Source organism: Platalea leucorodia, assembly GCF_965183815.1.
Source record: "Platalea leucorodia genome assembly, chromosome: 11".
Lineage (NCBI taxonomy): Eukaryota > Metazoa > Chordata > Aves > Pelecaniformes > Threskiornithidae > Platalea > Platalea leucorodia.
In genome coordinates, this window is record NC_138833.1 from 14,530,284 (window position 1) to 14,548,739 (window position 18,456).

Consider the following 18,456-nt stretch of genomic DNA (forward strand, 5'->3'; position numbering starts at 1 on the left):
AGACTCGACCGTCCCCCAGCCCCGCATACGCCCACGCGCGCCGGCGTTACGGGGCAGGTCGGCCGAGATGCCACGGCACGGGGCCACCCGGGGCAGGGCGCGGGCGCGCGGCATCGCTGTGGTCGGCAGCACCAGGCCACGCGCTGCCAGGACGCTGCCCTCGGCACCATTTTTGGCTTTTCTCCTAAGGCAATGCAAGTCAGCTCAAACTCTTAAGGTCTTAGGAGCGTCTTTGCCTGTGGCCCATCTCCTAGTGCCTTCCTCGACTTGTGCACCATATATCATCTACTTAGCTCTTCTTTCTGCAGCAAAAGTCTCTGATCTCAGCCATCTCTACATCTCAAAATACTTTATATTCATTCCTGGCTCAGTGACACAGCTGAGTTGAAAGTGCTCAACATTCAGGTTCAGGAAGAAATGGCCTGGGACCGGCTGGACAAAGACATGGTCCAAGACTGTCTGAGGTCCTGCTTTGGATGTTAGACTAGTCCTGGGCCCTTCAGAAGACTTATTGGTCTTTGGAGGGTAGATCACCTTTTAAACTGCTAACTAAGCTACGGAAAAAACAGCCCTGACAGCGCCAGCATTCGCCCTTCAGCCCGCGGCTTTTCTGGGCAGGAAACGTTTGCTGTGATCTCTCCCTTAGGAAGCAGAGGCAGGTACAAAATGCAACGTAGTCAGACACTGGAGAGAAAGATCAGGCAGAAGGAGGACCTGAATGAACCTGCAGCTGCGAATGACTCCGTTCCGTGCTGCCTTTCCACGGAGCGTGACAAATAGAGCTCGTCAGCCGGGGAAGATTTACTCACAGAAAGGGTTATTTACAGACAAGTACCTATCGGTGGCAACTCTCCTCCCCTAGCCCCGCTTTTCTAGTAAGAAGCCTGCTGGGCCCAGGAAGATCCCGAAGACAGCAGCGCCGGGGGAGCAGGGCCCAGCCTCCCTCCATCCCCCTGGAGAGGGTATTCAGGTTCCCCACTTGTTCGTATGTTATGATTTGGGCGTCTCAGAAATACAAGTCATGAATCATCCTTGCTGTAACTGGATTTGGGCACGATTTCTCCACATCCCTTGACAATTCTGCTGGTCAGTATCAAAACCAGGAATATTTAGCCTGAGTTCCAGTTGTCATCTCATACGCCCAGATGACTTTAACCACTCCTGGCCCTCCAGTCAGCCCCTCGCACTGTCTCACGTTGCCTTTACATCCTCTGCGTTGAGCTGGTTTTCCTTCTCTTCGTGCGACAGATCCCTCACGTCACCTGCTATGGGTCCTCGAGCATCTCAGTATAGTTTTAAACAAAAGAGCTCTCAAGATGTCACCTTAATAGTAGTGAGGGAACAATTCCTCTCCTGGAGATGGCATTAATGACTTTACAGCTAAAACAGCTAAAAAGAACATCTTCCTCCCGCCCGGCTCCCTGCCTCGGCTGTCTCATTTGAGGAAAACAGATCAAATGGAGAACTTGCTAATGCGGGCATACACCTTTCTTTGATCTTACTAATGAAAAACTAGACAGTGTTAGAATATGTATTAACTAGTCCAGTATTAAACATGACTTTGCACTGGATGTGAACAAGAGAAGTGCTATTACTGCTGTCAGTGTCATCGTTAGCCGTGGTGACCCAATTAATGCAATATGAAACACGACAGCCCTGCTGAACTGAATATTTAACTCGGAGGTGATTTTACACGGGCTCTAATTTCCCAGAGCAGACAAGCCTGAGGAGAAGCTGTATTTCCCATGGACGTCTCAGGAGTAGCTGCAGGATGGGGAGTTGCAATGACCTGTTCAAGATGATACAAAGCTATCCATCGGTTCACTGATTCGATTTAAAATAACAGGGAAAAAACCCAGATCCGATACTACAGATTGCTGGCAATGAACCGGTTAGCAGGCTATGGTTGATGTGGCTATTACACAGCTAGAGGGATTTACCCCTCTCCCTTTAGGAACTACAGCACCCTGGAGCGGTTTGCCCGGGGTGAGCGGGAGAAGGGTGAAAGCTCTGGAGCAGGAACACCCAGTTTTAACCAGTTAACCTCTCCTGTGGAGTGGAAATCCTCCAGTGGAAGTTGCTCTCTGCAGGTGACCAGAGCGGGTACGACAGGAGCCCTTGAGCCAGCAGCAGCATGTTAGTACGGGGAATTGCAGAACAGCTGTGACTAACCCGGGTTTGAGAGGCAAAGGTTAAAAAATAAAAGCATGCTAAGGTCTCCGAGCACTTCAGCAGCCTGTGTTAATTGGGAAGCAGTGCAGAGGAGAAGCCGAATGAAGAGAGTTCAAACGAAGGCAGAGTGAAGTTGAGGAACTGCCCACAGAGCTGCAGCCGTGCCCTGCGCTGCGGGCCTCTCGGCTCGGTGGCATTGCTGTGTAAGCGACGGGGGTCACAAAAATCCCCCTCTGGACACTTAAGGGAAAGTATTGATGAGACATTAAGGGGGCTCTGTCCAGATTCCTAATCAGTTAAAAAATGGTGCTTGATGACATCGCCCAGCGTGTAACAGGCGAGCGGGGAGGTGTGCTGCTGCGGAGCACCCCGAGGTGCGGGACACGGCGGCGGGGGGGAGCTCCCCTCGGGCTCAGCCACGGGGGCCCGAGCTCCCGCCACGGCCGCTCGGGCTGCCAGCAAGGTCAGCGGCCAAGTGCTGGCGGGACGCCGCAGGGCTGCGCTTGGGGGCTCAGATTTGGGCAGACTAAGTGATTTTAGTCACTTTAAGCTGCAGTAAGCACATTAAGCAATACTTTACTTCCAGGTTTTGCTAAAGTCCTCAACACATTGGGATAAAAACGTGCTATGAATTGTAGACCTCTGTCCAGGCTGGAGCCTCGCTCCATGCTTCCGTGCCCAGGTCCAGAAGCCCCCCAGGAGCTTTTTCTGCCCGGCTGCATTTGCAGATCCCCTGCGCCAGGCAGCACTCGGTTCACGCACTAAGCTTTACCATCGCCGGGCCACATCCATTCCCTAGGAGCCCGAGGCACAGAGCGCTTGCAAACTGTCTCACTGCTTGAGGCTCTCCCACCCCACGGTGGGTACTGCCAAACTTCAGGGCCAAGAAGAGGTGGATCTCAAAATACATGGTTAGCCCCAGTATAAAGAGGAAAAATAAAACACATTGACTACTCACTGCTGGCCCTAGGGTGCTATTTATGCAATAGGAAATCTCTAACAGGGGAAAAAAAGCTCCACATCAGCGTCACAGCGGTCTCCACCCTGGAAATAAGCTTTTAACACCAGGGAAGTCCATCAGCCAAGAACATGTACAGCATTACACCAACATCGCCCAGGGGGTTAAGAAACCCAGGGTTCAGCCTGACCCTTGCAGCTCAGACAACAACTCCTGACGATGCCCAGAGAAAAACCCCATCCCCACCTGGCCGAAGCAGCTCTTGCCGGCGCTGGGACGGCTGCAGGAGCATGCACGGAGCCGAACCCGCTCGCCCAGGAGCACCCCAGCAGCAAGGAGATGCTGATACACACCTGCATGGGCCGCACCAGTCCGTTTGTTGGTTGAGGCCAAAGCGAGCTCTGCATTTCTTAGGAGAGGCAGGATCTGAACACAGAAGCATGCGTGGCGGAGAATGGGCAAGGCAGAGGCACAAAGAGGAGGAGGAGCAGGAGGAAGAAAAGAGGCAACATCATTTTAGCCACTTGAACACACGACTAACAGACTACAATTTTTTTTCTGCAACAGACCAGTGCCGGCACCACCTCTCCTGGAAAAAAGTGATCGTTAGGCAAATATCAGTGATCACTGCTGGCAGCTGGAGAAGAAGGTCTGGGAAATGACCTCAGCTCCGGGAAATATGGGCAATTATGGGGAAATTCACAGCTCTTTGAATTTCTTAAGTTTGGAAAAGCTGCCAAATCCCATGGGTGCTGCCTGCCTCCTGTGTCTGCATCCTTACCTGCTCCCTGCCTTTCCAGCAGCGACTAAACGGGGCTGCCAGCGAGCTCGGACTGCGCACGGAAAAGAAGAGGAGGAAACGTTGCAGAAGCAGGCTGAAAGCAGAGTTAGCACCAAGGAGACCCAGGCCCAGGTTATTCTACTCTGCCCCCCACCATTCCCCTTCCAGTTTTAATGGAAAAGCTGTTCTCCATGGCCTTTCCTAAAATGTGGCAGTTCTGCTGTATAATTATGGGACTCATTAGGGTGAAGCCCTATTTGCTTTCAGGCACATCATGTTTTTTCTCTAGTGCAATAAATGGGATTTGAACGGCGCACTTCTGTGCTGGATTCACGCTCCCTCTTTCAGCCACTACTAGCGTCTCCTGTTGTGTACGACCAGCAGTTGGTCTTCAATCCATAACAGGTGAAATTATCATTTTTTGTATCACACAGACAAGGCATAGATATGGATATATAAATATATAGACACACTACATATAAGCCTAAAAGCTTGCATTCCCCTTATCAGTCTAGACACTGAATGAGACCAACAGTGTTAACTAAACTGAAGACGCTACTGGGACACAGTCATGGAATTGCTTTTTATGGACAATTCAAAGAGGTCATCCAACAATGATTCACTAAATTAATGAGATAATCTGAACTTTATGAATTAATGCAGGCTGTGGGATTCTGGTTGCATGGACGTGTAATCCACAGCAATAACACCAGAGCTGGACTCCCATGTCCTAACCAACAACAGAACCACCCAGATGCACCTTGGGGTCCTCAACTCGGGTGTGATAGGTCTTTGCGTGGCTGTGCAAGGCCAGGAGAGCAACAGGCTGACCTGGCACCCTCCCCAGGGAGCATTTCTGGAGGGAGAGAGAACCAGTGTTTTGCTTAGAAAGCCAACAGCCTATCATCTGGCTGACTTAATTTCATCCAAAAGTAAGTTACAGCAGTGAGCAGTAATGAACTGGTAGGCTGGAGAGCAGGAAAAGCTCTTTGTAAGTCTACAGGCAATCACAGAATGGATGTACTAGAAAAAACAGGCTGTCTAACTTCACATATATGTGATGCCATAGTGGGCAAGGACAGTCTCTCAGTGTTTTACAATGAATATTTAGTCGTATAGATATTATTTATTCCTGATATGGCAGCAATGCTTCAGAAACCAGCACAGGAACAGCCTTGGATGAGGGGAACGTGTGTCACCAGCTGAAATCTGTCAAAAGGGCCTTTTCTAATAAACAGTGTGGTGCAGGGAGGCAACTGGTACTGGTTTTTAGTATGACTTTGCTTGAACTCTAGGTGACTTTGAAATGAAAACTAAATTTGGGGTAGTCCCATGGGTGATCTTCAATCCTGTCACTGCATTTAGTCCCACACACAATATTGATGCATTTGAGAGGAGTTTTCTTTAATTAATGGTATCTATGTTTTGAATAGATTAAGTTTAGTGATAATTTATATGAAGTTACACGCTTGCCAAAATCTAGTTTTTCAGTTTTCACAAACTACCCATGTTCTAATTCAAACACGTCTATGAAAAAGGCACAGAAATGTTAACGTACCATGTCTTAAAAAAAAAGCATATTTCTTTCATTAAGCTCAGGAGAATAAAAGAAAACACGGTAAAACACAACAACAGCTTTGCCTTCGGATTATCCCCTCTGAGCAGAAATGAAGGGACAGCCACCGAGCCGCACGCATTTACCTGAGTTGGAATCTTGCTGCTTTTCCCGTGTTCGTCTCTTCTTTTTCCCCTAGGAAATCAAAGGAAAGGCCATTAGTCCGTGCTCCCAGGAGACCGAGGGTGCTGCACAGGGTTTTCGGGGCCGGATCAGGCTGCCAGGGAAAGCTGCTGCTGCCCAGGCGAGCAGCTCAGGTTTATCTACATGGGCATCCCTTTCCTTTCCCCAACTGCCCAGTCCAATGCTCCTGAGAAGGAACCCAGGAGGAACTCTCAAAGCAACCACCCAAATTTGTGTTTGCACACATGCTGGTGGCTGCCTTTTACATGGCACAAATTTGTTCTGGGCATGTACCTTTTCTCAGGAATAACCTCCTCATTTCCAATACCCCCAGATCCAGCACCACAGGCATTTTGACTCATCCCAAAACCACTCTGCACGAGATCCGCACGTATGCAGAAACAGCAACAGAAACTCAGAGGAGACGGCAACCGTGTCCCTGCTCCCACCCCCTGCCTCTGCTGCATCTTCCCAACATGCTACTCCCCTGCTCTGTATTATGAGTACACAACCACACTACAAACACAGCTGAGACCCTGACTTACACTGCAGGCTATGTAAGAAGTTGCAAGAGAAAACATTAGTGGATGCAAAACAACGATAATAAACCCAGAGCCTGTGCCTGCACCGCTCAGCACCTCTGCCGACTCCTGCCAGTCCTCCTCGGCCCACCCTGATGTGTCTCACCTGGGAATCCCACCCATCATTGCTGTCATTAATTAATTATTTAATTAATAGATTTAACTAGATTAATAGAATTAAACAAGATTTACTGCATACAAAGGAGGCAGTCTGATCAACAGCTGATCCTCCTGGCATATTCTTATTCCTCCTCAGTCTTTATGTTTCTAAAAAGCACTTGGCCCATTTTAGCACCTTCCCTATTTCCAATACATGCTTTAATGTGGTGCCTTATACCTGAACAGAAATGGCTCCATAACGTGTTACCAGCAGGAGCACCCCTGATTTCAAATGGGAAAGAAAGTTTTAGGAAATCCCCAGAAATTTATTTTAAAATAATACTTATCTCTCTATTTTAGTGCTTTTGCAGCTCTGGGACCATTTCTCATTCTTCTGTTTTCTTCCTTCACTAACAAGAAAACCCAATTTTATCCCCAAACTGCCTCTCTGACTCACAATACACAACAAATCCCCTCATCTCCTAATGAGCTTATTAACGAGGGCACAGCGGTGCAGGAGCAAATCTGGCCTGCGTGGAGCAGGCAGCTCATGGGGCTGCCTTTGACCTGTGACTTTTTATATGACTTCTTGTGGTTTGAGTGAAGGTGGAAAGCTCCGAGCTGCGGTAAGCTTTTTCTTCAGTGTGGGAGCAACTGTATTTCCTGCCCGATATCTGCATCACGTGTTGCAGAAGTGACCTACATTCCTCCTCCTCCTCCCTGCTCAAGCTCCGGAGAGAAAAGCATCTCCTGCAACGACCATAAGACCCAAAGCAGCTGCTTGCCGGTGCTGGGAGAGCCAACGTGCGCATTCAGAGCCCTCTAGCCACGGAGGAAAAAACTCTTCCGGAGCAAGGAACCAGCCCTTGCCCAGATGAAGGATGCTGCGGGATTGAGATTTCTGTGGAGGATGCACTTGGTCTTGGAGGAAGACGGTGCCTTGCTCTTAGCGATGTTGCTGCCCTCCAGATGCTGATGCTCTTCAGATGCTGCCTCCCTCTGGAGCTGCCCTTAGAGAAACTGGGGTAGCACTTTTGGTTCTTAGAGACTCTTCTTGGTTTCTCTAAGGGCAGCTCCGGAGGGTGGCAGCATCCAGCACTGATCCTGCAAAGCTGCATATGGATGCCGAGCTCCTGGTCTGTGCTTGCAAGGAGACAGGGATATCTGTACTGCTGCAGGGAAACGCAGGCTGGGGGCTTCTGTAACCTCTGCTTTTTCTGCATCATTTCTGCTCTCTGTTTTTTGGGGTTTTTTTGGGGGTGTTTTTGGTCTGTGTAAGGATGTTTTCTCACCCTCAGTGGCATTTGGGCTTTCTGGAAGGAGGGCTCGGGTCAGGGTGGGCTGGATGGGTGCTTGCCATGCAGCTCCCAGGGGTAAACAAGCAGCTGTGAGGGAAACGACAGAGCCTTAGATCAAAGGGCAGAGCCCTAGAGTGGATGGATGGACGTCTGAAGACTTACATGTGCTTTGCTTCAGGTCTCTAATGAGCCTGTTAGGCATGTAAGATCAAAACAGTTGAGAAAGCCACTAGAAAAGACCTGGAGTGTTTCTGGGGCACCGCTACACCTATGACACCTTGTTTAACACGCTGCTGCTGAAGTGATTAATATAGCTAAGAGGAAATGAATTTTTTTTTAAGAGGAACCTGTAAATGTTCCATGGAGTAGCCCAGAGGCTTCCCAAGTGTGGGCCCTACCACCATGAGCCATGAAGCAGCTTTGTCCTGCTGGCCAGCCTAGGAGCTGCCACTGCTTCTCCCCAGGGAGCAGAGGGCCCTGGGAGCCCTGGCCGTGCCAGCGTGGCAAGTGCACCGCAGCCCCCTCCAGAAAGAGACACTGTTTTAGATGTAGAGTCAAGTTGGCTCTCTAAAAACCAAACACATTTTTTCTCTGCTCACGTTCAGGGATCAGTTTGGCATCAATTGCTGCGGCAATGTACCTTGCTACAGCCAAAACTGGGGAAGACCAAGGCTGGAGCTTCCATTCTTTCCCTTGTACGCAGGGAAAGCTCTTCTGGCTACAGGAACGCATGATCCCAACACTCAGCGTGTTTCAGGGCCCTCTGCACTAGATTATTTTTATTGCTGAGAACAACCGCTATTTGCTGCATGGCTCAGCTGCTCCGCTCAGCAGCCAATGCCTGGTTTGGGGGATTTTTTTTTTCTTTTTTCAATCTGGAAAGGTTTTTTTTTTCCCCCAACAGCAAGCTTGGTTTGGAAGAGCCAAAGAGCTGGGTTGAGCTCACAACCCCACAGAGCAAGCAGTGCTGTTGTCTGCGTTTGCAAAAATTGCACTTGAATACTTTCAACGTGGTGTGCTTAATTTGGTCAGGGTCCTCAAATAATGATCGGTCAGGGTGGGATCGATGTCCCTGAGGAACAGACAGAAACTTGATGACTGTTATCCTGTGAGTGCCGCTTACGTGCCCTGCAATATGTGGGGCTGCTGCTTGGGATGCAACCCACGGAGAGTCCAAAATTGGCTCTGAACAGCCTGCGAGAATGAGGTTTGCACTACAACTCATACAAAGCAGCTTACACTTTCCTATTTTGCCTTTTTGACAATTATTTCCCATTATTATTATGCTCCCATGAGCATAATGGCTCAGGCAGACACCCTGTGCTAGTTTTAAACCTGCAGAACAGAGATGGCAGCCTGCAATTCAGCAAATTGCTTCAAACTTACAGCGTGTCCTTGGGCTCAGCCGCACGTGGCCAGGACTACGGAGCCTGCAGTACCCAGCTCCATGATTTCAAGCTGATGAACAAGGTGCTACCGCAAAGTGAATGGAGCTGAGTGCGCTGCAGGTGCCCGCCCAGCCCCCCCGGACATCCCACCCCGAGTTTCTCCTCCCACATCTCTGCCCCATGCTCTGCTCCCACTGGGCTGATGTCTCAGCTGCTGCCTGAGATGCACAAAGCAGTGGGTTTCCATAAAATTGTATTTCCAAAGATCATCCACGTAATTTAGAAGTTCTCTTCATTTCTACTTGTATTTACTCAGACAATAAGCGAACAAATGGTTGTGGTAGCTGGGGAGCTATAACATTTGTGCTATAGATAGGCAATGAGCCAGGACAATGTTCAAAATACCCCTGAAATGGGAATTTCTATAGCTATTGTGCCATCAGGAACGACATTACCAGGGACAGGTGGGTTGTTTGGCAAACACCAGTTGTCAGCCCCCCTGGGTCATTTCTGGCCATGCCATAGGAAGGGGGTCCGAGCTGCGGCAGCCACTCACGTAGTTGTCTCTGGCAGACCAGCCGGGGTAGAGCTGCATGTGGAGCTGCCGTTCCTTGCGAGCCAGTTCATAGTACTTGGCCTGCTCCTCCCGGGACAGCGCGTGCCACTGCAAGGACAAGCGCAGTGGTGAGATGTGGCCCCGCTGTCCCCTCTGGCGTCAACCCTCCCAGCCCGTCCCCACCACAGCCGCCCCGCTCTGGGGCACATCCGACCCCGTGCGTTTAAGGGATAAGAGCACCCGGGTTTGAAAGCAGCTGCTTGTTACATGCTTAAGAGCAGCGGTAAGGGACGGAGATGCTGCACTGGGACGACGGCACCGAACCCCGCGTGCTCTTACCCTCCTCCCCAGGATCTGGTTGATAGCGGCGCTCTCCTTCAGGGTGCATTCGGCAATGACTTTCGCCCGCATTTCTTTCATATACAACATGAAAGCATTCAGGGGCTTCTTGATAGTGGGCTTCTTGGCTTCCTTCTCTCTCTTTGGTTCTGGTTGAGGTTTCCTTGGTGGGACAGAAAGAGGAGCTGTCAGCATCAGAGCCACCCTCCAGCCCGGCTGCCTGGTGGCACCAAGCTCAGCAGAAGACTCGACACCAAACCAACCCGACAGCACGAGTGGGTGGGGGGCCTGAGATCCGCCCCTCGGATGTGTGCTGTTGCCTGATGCAGGCAGAGCTCAGTGTTCATCCATCCTCCCCCCGTGCAAGTATTAATAGGGATAAAGGAAATGGGTATTAAGGCGCTAACGCTGTCGAGCCCTGCCGGCACTTCCAACTTACATGTTTCGGTCATAGTGCTCCATCTCTTGCTTGCCAGAGTGGGGCACGATGGCGGGGTGCGGGATGCCGGTGGTGTGCATGCCAGAGCCCAGCATCAGCGGGTGAGTGAACCTGCAACAGAGAGCGGATGAGCCGCGCCGGGAGGGCTGTGCTGGGGATGCTCGGGATGCTCGGGCAGCCGGAGCGGTGTGTCTCACGAGACGGCACTCTGACGTGGCAGAAGCAGACGGTAAGCGGAGGACACGGAAAGCAAACCCGCGGGTGGTGCCAGGCTGGCGCGGGGCAGGCAGTGCCCACCACCCCGGTGTCGTCTGTGCCATGCTGGCAGCAGGCACGGCCGGCCGAGCCGTGGGCACATGGGTGGAAAGGGTCCGGGTGCCGCACAGTGGAGAGGAAACCAGCCTGCAGCAGGAGTCAGCCTGACCGAGATCAAGGGCGCTTTCAACCAGCGGTTTCAGCTACTCAGATCTCTGTTGTTGCAATATCTTATTAGCACTGCAAAAAGGAACAACAAACTCATCCCAGGGTTTGGATGGGAGTGATTAGGACCACCCCGCACCTTTCTTTTAACAGAAATAGCATTAAGTCTGAACATGAACCAAACTGCAACTCTAGGAGGTGCACCTTGCCTAAGCAATGTTCTCCACCAACATGGGACTGAGATCACGAGAGGTCTCGCTAGGTTTCAAGCTTCATTAGCTCTCTCTCGAGTTTTAGAGGCTAAAGCCAGCACAGTCAGCTTTGCCAAGCTTGCCACTTTATGACTGCAGCTTGAGATGGCAGAATTGCCCATGGGAGATGAACTGTTCATTAGATATGCTGGCACAAAAAGAAAAGCTGTTTAATTTAATCCACCAGCACAGTCTGATCCTTATCTGACCAGGTGTACTTTCTCGGCTGCAGCAGCGCTGCAAAATCCGCCCTGAAATCCTGCAAGTGGAAGCTCCTGCACCGGCCTCAGGGAGGCTGCCAGGCCTCCGCAGGGAACCGTTAGCTCCTCTCTGGCCTTTACCTTCAAGGCTGGGCAAAACGATGCCTCAGAAAGCAAGGAGGTCTGGCAGCGCTCCCTCGCCTCTGCTGCAGGGATAAGGGTTTGCATGGATCAAGGTTTTTGCATGGGTAAAGATTTGCATGGGTAAGGGTTTGCACAGGTAAGGGTTTGCATGATTTTCCTGCAGGAATCCTCCACTAATGGCTCTTCAGGACAACACGAAGCAGAAGCAAAAGCTGGTGCGTGAGCACACAGAGCACAGGCATCCCCGCGGCACTGCCGTCCTTGCTGGAGCCATGGGGGCTTTGCCCACCAGCATGCCCAGAGGGGCTGGGCTCTGTGGTTTCCATCCACAGGGGATGTATTTTGCTCACCAGGACATCACTGGGGTCTGGATATATTTACAGAGGGCAAAATTTGGTCCGAGGTGCTCATAAACTTGCAGTATGAATGGCCCGGGGCTGTGCTATGTGGCTCAGCCCCCTCGGTATTTAAGGCGGGTCGTGGCGCCCAGCCAGGTCCTCGCGGGGGGAAGCAGGGCAGCGACGTGGCCAGCTCCTGCTGACCCCTTCCTGTGCACAGGGTCCAGCCCATGGCCGTGCCAGCCCCGTGCTGTCCGATGATGGGACGGGAGAGGCAGGAGCTGCACTTTCATCTCAGAGGGCTGGGCTGTACTGATGGGAGGACAGCAAATCGCTGCCCGCTGCCTGTCCTGCTTTTAAGGCTGAGACCAAATAAAACAGATCACTCTCTGCAGAGCAAAACTCAGCAGTGGTGGCGGCAGGGATATATTCAGGGTTAGTGACAAGGAGCAAAATCCTGAGCAATGGATTTCACCCCCTTTTCCCAATGCTGAGCTGAAGGCAGAGGCTTCTCCTCCCGGGATGCTCGATATTCCCCTGACTGCCCTTTGGACCAGGCACTGCCTAAAAGCTCCTTCCCTTCCCACGGGTGCCTGAGGAAGGTGCGTGGCCATCCCTGGGTGGCCACGGTCTGCTGCAAGCTCCTACTGCACAAACTGCAAGCTGCGAGACCAGCCGAGCTGCTGCCCTGTCTCACACAGCTCATACTCACCTGGAGAAAGAAGCCCCAGCAGAAAGCGCTGACGAATACGGCTGTCTAAATCCACATGACGGGAGCGGATAGACAGACTGGCTCTGCCTGGGATCGGGAAGAAAGAGTCTATAAAGTATCTACAGCTATGTGGTGTTTTCTAAAGACACCCTTTGCTAAGGGGACTTCAGAGCACCAGTGCGCCAGGAGCTCTGCCTGATGGGACGCTTGGGGTGTCCCCTGGGCTCAAGGGGCAATGTGGGACTTGGACGGTATTTTGGGAGAAGCTAGGCCTCCCTGCAAAGGTTGGATCCAACTCTGACCCCCCCTCCGTTCCCCGTGTTGAGTAACACTGCAGCTTTGAGTTTATCCCATTAAAACGCAAAATGCGGAGGTGTGCTGAAAAATTAGGAGCTGTTGTTATTGCACAGAAGAAGTTGCTTGAAAGAGCAGTTCGATGAAAAAACTAAAGCCTGGTTAGAGTGCCTCTCTGTGCGGTGCACAAGAGCCTGCACGGTTGTGGGATGCACTGGGAGGATGCCCGAGCATGGAAACCTCCTGGTGTTCAGAGAGAAAGCACCTACTCTGCTCTCGTACATGCTGCAGAAATGCTCTTAATTTCCCCAGTGCATCTTTTTAAGGATGCCCGTCATTTTTAAACAAGCCAAAAGCTTGGTCCTACATTTCTTTTGAAAGTTGTTTCATACTGGCGACTGGGCATGTACCAGACCTGGAAATTAATTTTGAGACAGTAAAATAACTATGCAGGAAGTTCCTTGTTGTTCCCAGCAAGGGAAACTCCCCACGTTTTCATATGGAGATAGCTCAAAAATACCTTGGCTTGTTCTGCAAACCTGCCAAAAGATGCTCCCAGCCTAAAACTGCGCATGGAAACTGAGATGCCCGAGGAGGACGCGATGGGGTGCTTAAACCCATGCAGATGCTCGTGCTATCTCTGGCCAGCCTGCACAGAGCTATGCCTAAGACTAGCACCAGCTATTTTCAGCTCTAATAAGCAAAAAAGCCCATTATCATTGAGTGTGGTGCCACCCCGCTGCCCTGTGGGGGACCGAGCTCCTGGATGCCAGGGATTTTTCAGGGCTAAAGACAGTTTCTGCCCTGAAGAGGAATAAGGACAGCGCTGTGGCAGTCAGGCCCTCGAGCCGCACTGGGAAGGAAGGAGGTTTCTGTTTCTGCTGCTCCGGGAGCTGCTGTGTCTCAGCTTGACCGAAATCTGCAGCATCTGTCTGTAGGAAAAGGCAGCCGAGGCGGCGGGCTTTGTTTACACCCTGCCAGGCAGAAGCCCTCTCCCACCCCTTAGATGTCGGCGGGTATAAACACACCAACAAACAGCCAAGTGCTACTGCGCTTCGGGAAACCGAAACAACCTTTGAAGTAGAACGCGCCTGCCTCAGGGCCGAGAAAACACTCGGAGCTAATCCAGAAGCGACATGCGTTACTGCAGGCTGAGATACTGGGATAGAAAAGGAGCCGGGCACTCGTGGCTTCATTCAAAGTGATTCTGACGTGCAAATTAATGCAATTGCAAAATCAATCCTTGATGGTTGGGAATGCATGATTACAGCCTGTATCACCCAGTGATGGGAGGGTGGCTTGGAAAAAAGCCATGGAGGGGCTGCCGTGGCACTGCCACTGCTCGGCCTGGGGCGCGGGTGAGCGACACGGTTCGCAGGCTCCCAGATGATGTTTGCTGCCAGGCTCCTGTGAGCAAAACTCATTCGACTGGACTCTGGGAGGCTTTTATCCAAACGTCATCCCAGCTAATTACAGAGAGAGTGATTGCAGCTCCTCCTCCCGAAGCACTCGGCAAGAACAAAGCCTGTTTCTGCCCATCTCCTGCCTGCTGGCTCGTGGAGGAAAAGCTGCTTCCCGCGTGTGGCCACCCCAGCTCGGCAGCACCGGCACGAGCATCCCCGGCAGGAGCAGCCCAGGCATGCAGCCCCTGCTGCCCGCTGCCTCCTGCACGGGGTCAACGCTGCCACTTCTGCACCCACCTGCACCGCTGTGCTGAGCCTCGGCTGAGGACTGGGCACTTTGGGAGAAGTTTTGGGGCTCTTTCCATAAATTTTGGGCAGGCAAATGGATGAGCAAAGGCTCTGTTGGACACACGCCTTCAAGATGCTGCTCTCTGCTCTGTCAGGCCATTTTTTGCTTTACCGTATCTGCTCTATTAGTCACTAATGAACATGTCTGACGAGGTTGCTTGAGGATGCCAAACCCCGCAGATGCTGGAACAGCTCTCAGCAATGCAAACTCCCTCTGCCACCAACCGAATGACAAAACCTCGCGCAAACCAGACTTTTTCCCCTCTGCGCGCCCAGGGCTGCCCTTAGCAGCATCCCACCCCAAGAGTGGACCTTGCATTTGGCAAACAGGCTCCTTTTTCACCCCCAACTATTTCTTTCATGTTATAGCACAGTCACCCCAGTACTTGTTTTTCCTGAGGATGAATCACATCATACGAGGAGTTAAATCATCGCCCAAGAGTAGCAGATTTAGCACAGAAGGCAAAATGTAATCTCTTTGAAGCTGAACTCTGTATCAAAGGCCTCAGCCTCTGTTTCCTTGTGGTTAAATATCTGGAACATGAAATTCATAAACAAAACAAAAAGCTAACATTTTACTTTGTGTTTTAATATGCTTTGCCTCTCCCATTTTGCAAGAAGTTCTTGTACCTGAAGGTCTCTGCTGGGCTTTGCCGGGGTTTTATCAGCCAGCACCAGGGGAAATCTGGCCGCCTGCCCCTGCAATTACCCTCCCTGCACTCTCCCCCTGTCCCAGCCACCCCTACCTGCCGCCTGCAGCCACCGGCCTCCCCGCAGGCCTCTGCAAGGTCCTTGCGTCACCGACCGGGATTAAAAATTAATCTGGAGAGTGGCGATGCGCATGGGCACCACCCGCCAGACCTGCTCCCTCAGTGTGCTTACGATCACAGTGACAAAAGCCAGTGGCAATGACCACAGAGCACATACCGGAGTATTTTTAACTCATGTCCCTGAGGCAGGTTTCCCAATGGGTTCTGCTTTGCGGGATGCTCCTTGGGGCTGGCTCACGCAGCGGGGACTTTTTGGGAGTGCTCCAGGTCATGGTTCCTCCTTCCCTGTCCCCCCTGGGGCAGCGGGTGCTGCCGAGCCAGCTGTGCCACAGCCAGGCTGTGGGTACCGGGGTCGTTCACAGGGGCAGGTCTCTCCCACAATGTATTTTGTCCCTGCGTCTCAGACCCCAATAAGCACCATGGCCCAGCAGATGGAGCATCCCATTAGATTATGCCACGGTGGCGGCACACTCAGGGAAAGCACTGTTTGTGCCGAAAACCCAGGTGAGGGAGAAAGTTACCTCTTACTCAAAAAGAGAGGATTTTCTTGTGATTAGGAGAGGTGGGTAAGAAGCTCTTCCTGGGTTTCCTAATCTGTACAGGCAGCTAGATGTAAGGCAGGAGGCAGTTTTGAATTGGGCAGGTTGTAACCCCGCTCCAGGGATGCCCCCGCCCAGACAAAGCCTTCAGCCTCTCTGTGGATCTGCTCCCCATCTCTAAAACAGGGCTAAATCCTCCTCCCCATCACACAGCACGCAGAAGGGATGAAGCCAGGGGAAAGCACCGTGGAGGTTACGGAGAACAGCTGCACGCCATTTGTTCAATAACCAGTCCCCCGTACAGAGCAGCCGGCGGACTGGGGGCTGCCCGGGGCCGAGCCCTCCACACTCACCATCCCATCGACGGCGTGATCTGTCCGACTCCACCGGGAGGGAGGGGGTAGAAACCAGGGATGTCTGAGGTCTGGGAAGGACGGTGCACTCCTGGGAGAAGGGAGAAGAAGATGAGTTGGACCCAGCAGCGTGCTCCCCAGCTGACCCAGACTGCTCCTGAACCCCTGGCTGCTCCATCTGTGGGCACTTGTGGGCAGCAGGGAATATATGTGAAAGAGCTGTCTGCAAGTGGCAGGATATTATAACTGCCCTTTTATTGCTGTGGTTCTCTCTGTGGGGATGTAGTGGGTTGTCCATGCTGCTGCAGAATCACAAACAGTGGTGTAATGGGGTGGGGAAGGCAGCTTGCTCCTGCACAAGCATCATCGCTGCTCCATGCCACCCTGAGGCCAACCAGCAACTTGCTTTGGTAAGGATTTGATGGACTCCGGACATCCCTCTGCCCTTCCCAGAGAGCCTGTTCAGGTGCACAACTGATGGTCAAAGCCATTCCTACACCTCTTTCCCACCAGTCATCCCTGGGACCCCCCAGGAGCGGCCAGTGGGGATGCTCCAGCAGGCATCACTTCTATCTCAATTTTAAACAATTTGAGTCCCCGTTCAAAGCAATCGTTTTGCGGGCTCTGTGGGTGCCAAGGAACAGCAGAGGTGGGTATGGTGCCAGGTGGGAATTCACCCTTCACACGGGGAATCCCTGTGTGATCTTCAAAGCCGCTGGCATGGGCGCCATGGCCAGAGGAGACAGTTGCAGCATCCATCCATTTCTATCTGGACTTGAAAACACCCTGCACAGCCCGGGGCTGCGAGTGGGACTCAGACAACTGTGGTGCTGCTGGCAAAAGCAGCCTCCAGCTGACCCCCAGACTGGAAAACTGGAGGGGAGCTGGGGCCAAGGTCTGCCACAGCATCATGTAATGCTGACTCCTAACAAGCCTCAGACAAAAAATTACGTATAGAGATTGTCCAGCAACTGTCCTGGGCCATAAATACATTGAATAAATTGGTGATTAGTTGCAAGCAGTTTGCAAACTCAGAATTCTGGATTATTCTCCTAGGTTTATTAATGATAGATTATTAATTAGGAATGACACCAACAGATTCCAAGCATCTTATTAGGAGATAGCTAAAATAAATATATAACTGAACTGAAAGGAATATATAACTTAGTATGAGATTTACCTACAGCTGTGCTCAGGTGGGACGCAGCAGCCCCCTGAAGGTCAAACAAAACCAGCATCTGTGTTAGGCAGCTGCCAGGATTTCCTGAGATTTGGACCTCCAACAATACAAGGTGCGTAAGCCAGAGCACAAGTTATTCTCGCTGGCCCAGTCGTTGGGGCACCAGCCACTGACTCAGAAGATCCTGCTTGTATTTCCTTGTCTGTGTGTCCTTGGGCTACTGTGAAATACTTTAAAGGGATGCTGTGAGAATGAATACGACGGTGACTCTCAAGTGCTTACACTGGGTGATAATGGGAGATATTTCAGCGATGAAAACAGAGATGGGACACATCCAGAACAAATGGGGAAGGAAACCCTCGCCCCAGCAGTGTAGGAATGGGGGATGCAAAGCTGATCACAGCTGCACCATGGAGGCAGGTCCCAGATGAGGATGATGGTCTGAACCTCTCCATAAGTAGGACCTGGGGGCTCTCCGGGATGGACAGATTCCCTCTGCCTCTGATGTAAATGTACAGGGTAAATGGGAAAGGGGAGACTGGAAAGTGCCTGCACTGAGGGTGCAGGTAGGTGTGCTGCCAGAGGACAGCTTCCCAGAATTACTGACCCACCGCAGAGATGAATGCTTAGGGACTACTTCACTGCCGATCACAGCCTCCACGGAGGGATATTACCAGCTCATCCCTTGGGTGAGCTGCTCCCGTATTGCTTAAGGCTTTCCAGGCTAACAGTGAGTCCCTGGGGGCAGCTCACGGCGAGGGGCTCTCGGTGGGGCAGTGCTCTGCAAGGCATTGGCAAAGGCAGCGTGAAGGAAGGTGTGTCAGGTCGCCTTCCCGGGAGACTTAGAAATCTGCATGCTTCCTCTTGAGATTCAGAAATCTGCCATTAGCTGAGCTTTTAATAGGTTTATTTTGTTAACTCTTCATATTTTTCTGCTGAGTCTGCTGTGCTCTGGTGGCTGACAAGCAACGTGCTGGCTGGAAGAAAACCAGGATGTGCCTGGGTATCTCTTACACCGGACCTAAATCCTCCCCATCAGCATCCCTGATGAGTCCAGAACGTGGCCTCTGGGTTCAGACCAGGGATAATTCAGCACATCCTCCAGCCAAGAGCATCCTCGATACCCTATCAGTTTTAGCAGTGATGTTAACCTGG

The 18,456-nt window shown here is 51.7% G+C and overlaps 1 protein-coding gene across 4 annotated transcripts in view; it reads right to left on the reverse strand.

Moving 5' to 3' along the window:
- TCF7 (transcription factor 7) overlaps positions 1-18,456 on the reverse strand; it is a gene marked incomplete at its 3' end in the record, with an annotated part of 71,592 nt that overhangs the window by 1,030 nt on the left and 52,106 nt on the right. For 2 of the 4 annotated variants that reach the window (XM_082324231.1, XM_082324230.1), the window contains exons 5-11: positions 16,122-16,212; positions 12,415-12,501; positions 10,350-10,460; positions 9,911-10,073; positions 9,572-9,679; positions 5,613-5,661; positions 3,484-3,556 (exon numbers count right to left, since the gene is read on the reverse strand). In XM_082324231.1, the coding sequence (XP_082180357.1) occupies positions 3,484-3,556; positions 5,613-5,661; positions 9,572-9,679; positions 9,911-10,073; positions 10,350-10,460; positions 12,415-12,501; positions 16,122-16,212 (682 nt within the window). The remainder of the gene's footprint in view (positions 1-3,483; positions 3,557-5,612; positions 5,662-9,571; positions 9,680-9,910; positions 10,074-10,349; positions 10,461-12,414; positions 12,502-16,121; positions 16,213-18,456) is intronic. The other 2 variants (XM_082324229.1, XM_082324228.1) reach the window with 1 other exon arrangement.